The following is an 8,125-nucleotide window of genomic DNA, read 5'->3' as shown; positions in this document are numbered from 1 at the left end:
TTTTTGTGAATTTTCCAATTCGGGTATTTGACATTATTGAAATGTTACTTTTTCAGGATTATGTATTCGTCCTATTTCAATTTTGAATATCTCTTAAGTTTTTTTAATCTTTCAAGAATTATTCAAAGATTTTTCTCAACATAATACAAAATTAATACCTATAGATGAAAATAATTCCGATGATTTTACATGGAACTACCCATTTCCAGTATAAACATGAGGGTAAGCCCGCACCATTCTGCTGAACATGCTGAAATGCAAACCTGGGACGCCTCGGACCAATCAGCAGTCAGTAATTTTCGACCTTGCGACATCTCTGGCAACAACGCCGGATACAGAGACCACATTCAGTTCAAGTTTATCAAGAGTCGAACACGTGTCTAGACGGGTGCCAGACAGTTATTTCTGCACTCGAATATTTTCATTCTGATCAATTATTTTGTGAATTAAGTATATATTGACCTTCTGAAGCGACGATGAAATACATTTTGGTGACCGGAGGTGTGATAAGTGGAATAGGAAAAGGCGTCATATCCAGTTCTTTTGGAACAATACTGAAAAATTGTGGAATTCATGTTACCTCAATTAAAATAGACCCTTATATCAATATTGACGCTGGTACTTTTTCGCCTTATGAACACGGTAAGTCAAGAGTAAAGAGTTTTAATACTAGTGTAATTCTTCTTCCCGCCATTTTAATACAGGAATGACGGGAGTCAAATCAAGTCCTAAAGGGGGTATTCTTTGGGGGGTTTATGGTCTTTTATTCGATTTTGGTCCATATTCTGTCGCTATCAATTCTTTCCATATTCTCCTCAGTGAAGTGTGTTTAAAATACACTTTGTTTCAAATACTTTTTGGAAATTGTTTTGACAAGCGTGGTTAAATTAAAAAAATCGATTTTTTAATATGATTTACTAGCTATTTTGAGCTGTTACTAAAGTAATTTAATTTCGATAATATCAAAACGAATTTTTTGTTGCAAATTTTAAATATTACAAGTTTCTGCTCTTTCAATATTAATGTTCAAGCAAAATTTCGATTTATAGATTAAGAATTTGTTTGTTTGGTTCACAATTCAACTGTTTTATTGAAAATTTGAATTTTATTTTGTTCACGTGTCTAGAATTCCTTTTTTTTATTGAAACTATAACTTGCGTTTTTGGTTACAAATTCTTATTTTGGGTTTTAAACCGCAACTGAAAATTTGTCTTTTGTGGTTAAAAAAATCTCCTTGGTTGATTTTTGTTGCTGGAAAAAATATATTTGTTTGGTTCAAAATTAACTTTAGTGTGGTAAATTCGTCTTTTTTGCTTGAAACGAACTAATTTTTTATTGCTAATTTAAATTTTGTTGGCCCAAAATTCTACTACTCCTGTAAAGCTTGAACTTCCGTGATAACAATTTAATTTTTAAAAAATATATATCATTGTTGAGCTCTCGTCTTTTTGTTTTGTTGTAAAAATGCATTTTTTGGTTTAAAATTAACTTTTTTGGTTGAACCCAACCGTTTTAATTAAAAAATAAAAATATTTTCTGGTTTACATATTTACTATTACATTATTGTTTGAAAATGCATCTTTTTTAGTTTAATGCAACCTTTTTTCATCTTTAAATTAAATTTATTTTTAAAATATTTATTATTATATTATTTGTTGAAGATTGACATGTTTTGGTTGAAAATTCTACTACTTTGTTGAATCTTGAATATCTTTGATCAAAATTTTTATTTAGTTGAAGAAATTTTCATTTCTTTTCATGAGAATAATTTATCTATTTTGATAAAAAAAAAGTAATCTTTTTTGGTAAAAACAAAGCTAATCTTCATTTTTAGTAAAAACAAAGTTCATTTTTTTTATAAAAAGAAATCTTCTCTTTTGGTAAAAAAAAACTAATCTTATGCTTCATATTTTCGGTTTGAAACTTCAAATCTTTTACAGATTTTTAATCTTTTGACCTAATACTTCAACTTTTGAATGAACTTTTTCTTCCTTTGTGAGCAAAATATCTTTATTCGCTGAAAATTTGTCTTTTTGTTTGGAAAATTCATATTTTGTTGAAAATTCCTCCTTTCATGGAAAGCTAGTATTTTTTTGGATTCGAAATTAATCTCTTTTTGTGTTGAAATATCAAATTTTTTTATAATTTATTTTTAAACCTTGAAAATTCAATTGTTTAGTTAGTATATCATTTTGTAAATAATGCAAATATTTTTTGTTGTAAAAGGTAAATAAATTAAACATTGGATTACTTTGTTGAAAATTAACTTTTTACTTGAAAAATATTTTTTTACTACATTTGATGGTAAATTCTTAAAATATTTTTAGATTTGCTACCCTAGGTTCTACTCTAGGGTCGACCTTCTTGCGAAAAGTCTTACATTTTTTTTATATTACTCAGAATATCTTACCAATTTAGAAAAGTAAAAAATTAGCATTTTTCCTTCAGCTTGGACTTATTAGACGCAGAATTTTATCATATTGCGCGGTATTACGATGAAAAATATTCCATGAAAATTTTAATGTACAATTTGAGCTTAAAATTTTGAAAATACAGTAATTTAACAAAAATATCCATTGGTCCGCTCTATTAAAAATGTAATTTCTTGGTTACAGATTAATTTTTTTTAGTTATAAATCAATTTCTGTTTGAAACTTTGACTATCATATTAATTTGTTAAATTAAAAATTGCGGTTTTTATTTGAAGATTGAAAATTCAACTATTTGGTTGTCAAATTATTTTTGTAGTAGAAAATTCCAGTATTCTGTTAAAGCTCCAACTGTTTGGTTGAAAATTCAAGTATTTTGTTAAAAAATCATACTTTTTGGATGAAAATTCAACGATATTGTTTAATATTCCTTTATTGGGATAGAAAATTCATCTTTTTGGATTTAAAATTCACCCTTTTTGTTAAAAATGAAACGGTCTTCTTAAACTGTTGGTTGAAATTTAATTATTTTATGAAAGATATTCCATGGAAATTTTAATGTACAATTTCAACTTAACATTTTACAAATTTGATTTTCTACCTACGAGAATGCAGCCTTCGTGGGGCATTGTCTTTGTTAGATTTCAGGAAAGTTTCAATCAAAATTTAAGATTTTCTTAATGTGAAATTAAATATGGAGAGAAAAGGGTCACTTTAATTTTTAAATCTCAACCCTCCTTGAAGTGAGGCTAATTACTTCCAAGATTCCAGGTACATAATTGGCCGCAAAGGCCTCTTGACTCATTGTAAATTCTTGTTAGTAACCAGGGTGGCCCCTGGACAAGGACATTACAGTGAATTTATTTTTTTCAACTGGAAATTTTACCAATTTTATTAGAAAAATCTCTACAAGTTCAATTTGAATTTTTTTTTAAAATAATCATTTGGATTTTTATCTTCTTTATTTATGATGTCATTCAGTTTATAATGCGTAATTGGGAAATCTTTTACTTAACAGAATTTTCTATTTTTATTTTAAAATTTACATTTTTGATTTAAAGAATTTAAAAATGCAGTCTTGGAAGACCTAAACAATTGAGAATTGAAAAGTTTGATTAAAAAAATGTTTACTTGATCAACTGTAAATATAAATTAAGTAATTATTTTTAAAATTGAACTGTACATCGAAAATTGAACAGTAATTGATTTGTGAAGACGACTCTAAATCCGATCAATATTGATGAATTTCCAGAGTTTAACATTAAATATTAAATTTATTTAAGCTTATTCAGTATTGTGAAAGGCTTCAAAAAACGTGTTTTTTTTTTTAGATTGATAGGAAGATGGAAAGTGATTTTTTATTTTGAAATATTATTTGAAATTCGAATCATTTTAAAATATATTTAGAAGTTATGAAAAACTTTTAATAGTGTAATTTTTAATTTGAAAAACATCGTCCCTAGCGTCCTGGAAAATTGCCCTTGAATTTTGCTCGATATTCTTGAATTTTTATTCCCTCAATATTTTGGTTGAAAAGTAATTTTTCAACTGAAAGTTTAAGTAGTTCATTATTCGTTGAGATTTGATGGTTTTTGTATAAGATTCATATTTTCTGGGTGAAAATGTGAACCTATTTTGTAAAAAATTAGTGTTTTGGCCTGGAAAATTCAACTGTTTTGTTGAATATTTTTCTTTTTGAGTTACAAGTTTGATTATTTTCGTAGAAAATTCAACTGTTTCTATATCTTTCTATATCTATTTATATATCTTTCTATATCTTTTGGAAATTCATCTCTTAATAGAAATTTGATATTTTCTTTAATTGAAAATGCAACTATTCTATTTTTTCTCCATTTTTTGTTGAATTTTTTATTTTCGATGAACATCTGTCTTTATTGGTAAAAAAGTATTCTCTTTGGTTGAAATATCCTCTTTTTTTCGTTAATACTGCAACTTTTGTGTTGAAAATGAACTTTTTTGTAGAAAATTTTTATTTTTGGGTTGAAAATGCAGCTATTTTAGAAAAAATAAGTCTATTTGATTAGAAAATTTAATTTCTGGGTTTAAAGTTTAACCACTTTATTAAAAATTATTTGCTTGTTTCTTAAAGATTCATAATTTTAATTAAAAATTTATCTCTAGTTGAAAATTAAATTATATCGTTAAAAATACATCTTTTTGACAGAGAATTAATATGTGAGGTGGAAAGTTCAACTGTTTTGTAGAAAAATGGTCTTTTTTGCTTCAAAGTTGGCCCACTCTATTAAAAAATTATTTTCTTGGTTACAGATTCATTTTTTTTAGTTGTAAATTAATTTCTGTTTGAAAATGAAACTATAATTGTAATTTTTTCATTTTAAAATTGTGTGTTTAACTTGAAGATTGAAAATTAGGCTGAAAATTAAACTATTTAGTTGTAAATTTATTTTTTAAGTAGAATATTCCAGTATTCTGTTAAAAATCCAACTATTTGGTTGAAAATTCAAGTATTTTGTTAGAAACTCATAGTTTTTGGATGAAAATTCAACGATATTGTTAAAAATTCCTTTATTGAGGCAGAAAATTAGTCATTTTGGATTTAAAATTCACTTTTTTTGTTTTTAAAAAATGGAATTGTCTTCTTAAACTGTTGGTTGAAATTTAATCATTTTGTTTAAAGTTCTAACTTCTAAAGTTAAAAAAATGAGATACTTCAGAATATTAGGAGAAAAAAACAACTTTTTTTATCATAAAATCAGATTTTGGCGGCGTATGAGGAGACACTTTGAAAACATTTTAAACATGTACATTTTTCAAGGCTTTAAAAGTAAAATTTTAAAGCACTTTTAGGATATTTAAACTATTTAAAAGTAAAATAATTTAGAGGATTGAAAAGTATAAAATTGTTCAATTGAAAATTGTTAGTACATTCCATTTTATAGGTGTAAGTTATTGATCATTTTAATTTTAAAAACCTTTTAAAATTCAATTTTAAAAGCTTAAAATATATACTATTACATTATTTGTTGGGAAGTCTTCATATTTGGTTGAAAATTGAAAAAAAAAGTAAAACATTCGACTATCCCAGTCAAATATTTATCATTTTCGTTACGAATTTCTCTTTTTCATTTAAAAATTCTTTTTTCTGGTTTGAAATGCCAATATTTCTGTTGAAGATTCATAATTTTATCTAAAAGTGAATCTCGGACTGAAAATGATATTTTCAATAAAAATTTAACTTTTTAATTTTCAAATGAAATATTATATTTTTTAGTTGAAAATTAATATTTTTTTGTTGAAAATTCAACTTTTCCAGTAAATTTTCATAGTTGAAAATTATATATTTTTTTCTATAAATCAGTTAAATATTTACTATTACATTATTATGTACGGAAGTGAAAATTCGTTTTTTTTTTAATTATTTTTTAATTGAAATTTACTTTTTACATTTTTTGTTGAAGAATTATTCTTTTTTTCTTTTTTGGCTGCAAAATCTTAATTTGTTAAAAATTCATCTTTGTGATTCAAAAATTCAAATTTTTGTTTAAAAATTGAATTATTTTAGTAGAAGATTCATGCTTTTATTTAAAAATTCAACTACTTGGTAGAAGGTTAAACTCTTTTGTTGAAATTTTTTTTTTTTAAGATTTATTTTTAGTTGATTTTTCAAAAACTGAAAATGTATCTAATCCATTAAAGTTTTCTATTATTTTAGTTTAAAATTCATCTCAAAAACGTACCTAAATCCTTTTTTGACAAGCGGCTTAGTAAATATTTTATTTAATAAATATTTATTCCATTTTTATTAAAATCAATATTAGACCTTGATAATTAACTTTTAAAAGTTTAAAAATAAATAGAAGTATTACTTATCTTTTGTTAATTAAATAATTGATCACCGAGCAATATAAAATTAGGCCATTAAAAAAAATTTAATAGTTTTCAAGTTACGAGGTGAAAACTTACCTTGGAAACAATTGTTCATGTAAACATTGGATAGCAGATGCATTTATTGCAAAACCTATTTAAAAATCATGTTTAATATTTAATAATTCATAGCTAAGATTATGGAATATCCTATTTTTCCTTGCTAAATTTGAAATTTTAAAGAAACTGGAATTCTCCTTGAATTTTTGCTTGAACCTTGAATTACATTTTTTTCTTTTAAAATAGTTATTTTATTGAAATGCGGAAAGTAATTCAAATCTTCTAGTCTATTATGGAAAAAACATCTCGTTTAGAAGAAATATTTCTACTGAAAAGTTTTTTATTTATCACGACTTGTCTTTTGCTCATCTCAGTATAAATAAAGAGATTTTTAGGCATTTTTTGTAGATTTTACGAATTATTTTATATATTACAATAAACATACTTTAATATTGTGAATAATTTCCATCCGTTTTTAATTTTTTCTCCGATAATATAGAATGTTAAAGTTTACATTTTTTCAAAGATGTTTAATTAATTCTAAAGGTTTCAAAAAATTTGAGAAGATTTCATAAGATTTCATTGATTTCAAACGGACACAAAAGATTTCACGAACAAAGATTAAAGAAGGCTTTCACAAATATTTCAAAAAATTTCAGAAAGATTTAAGATTTCCAAGGAATTCAAATATTTCACAAAAATTTAAAAAGAATCCAAAAGATTTCACAGAAATTTCAATATTTTATCAAGATTTTTAATAGTATGATAGCAAGAAATTAAAAATTTGTTTATTTGTTTATACCAATTTTTTAGAAAGTGGTTGAGTTTTCAACCCGAAAATATGAAATTCCAATACAAAAGTTAATTTACAACTAAATAGTTGAAATATTATCTAAAATTCTGAATCTTCAACAATAAAAAAAGACTTTTTTATAAATAAATTAAATATAAATTTTTTAAAAATAAAATATTTTGATGAAAATAGTTGAATGTGAACCAAAACAGGTTAATTTTTAACCAGAGAGGATACAATTTTAATGAAGAATTATATGATGTTCTACCAAAAAAGGTGAATTTTCAACCAAATTGTTGAATTTGGAAGACAAATATATTTTTTTTTAAATTCCTTTCCTCCTGAATAGTTAAATTCTCTACCAAAATAGTTTAATTTTCAACTAAAAAATATTAATTTTCAACCAAAATGTCATTTTTAACCAAGCAGTGAATTTTTTCACCAAATTTTTGAATTTTCAAGCAAAAGGATAATTATCTATCAAGCATTTGAGCCTTCGAACCAAAAATATACAATGATAAGAAATAAATTAATTTACAACCAAATAGCTGAATTTTCATACAAATTAATTGAACTTTAAACGAAATAGTTGAATTTGGAACGAAACTTGTAATAGTTTTTATTTCAAAAAAATTTTAATTTAAAATAAAAAACAGTTGAATTTAAACAAAAACGAATTTTCTACAAAGCAATTAAATCTTTAACCAAAATACATTAATTCTTAACCAGTTCTATTTTTAAATAAATTTATTAACGAAAAAAAAGGTTATACCGGAAAAGACAAATTTTCAACCAAAGTTATTTTTCTACAAAATAGTTATATTTTAAAATTAATAATATAATTCTTCTTTATTCATAATGTGTCCCCTAAGGGTTTACATGACTTCCATTCCTTAAATCTTTCCGTTTACATCTATATATTTTTTACAATCTTATCCTTTCTATATATACAATTATTTACAACTATTTACATAAAGTCTTATATCTAGTTCCTGCG

At 24.3% G+C, this 8,125-nt stretch overlaps 1 protein-coding gene across 2 annotated transcripts in view; it reads left to right on the top strand.

Moving 5' to 3' along the window:
- Positions 1-329: 329 nt before the first annotated feature.
- LOC117178710 (CTP synthase-like) overlaps positions 330-8,125 on the top strand; it is a 44,906-nt gene continuing 37,110 nt past the window's right edge. The window contains exon 1 of one of the 2 annotated variants that reach the window (XM_033370136.1): positions 330-642. In XM_033370136.1, the coding sequence (XP_033226027.1) occupies positions 477-642 (166 nt within the window). In that variant the 5' untranslated portion in view covers positions 330-476. The remainder of the gene's footprint in view (positions 643-8,125) is intronic. The other variant, XM_033370138.1, reaches the window with a different exon arrangement.

This window comes from Belonocnema kinseyi, chromosome 8 (genome assembly GCF_010883055.1).
Source record: "Belonocnema kinseyi isolate 2016_QV_RU_SX_M_011 chromosome 8, B_treatae_v1, whole genome shotgun sequence".
NCBI lineage: Eukaryota > Metazoa > Arthropoda > Insecta > Hymenoptera > Cynipidae > Belonocnema > Belonocnema kinseyi.
This window is presented reverse-complemented; position numbering and strand designations above follow the sequence as displayed.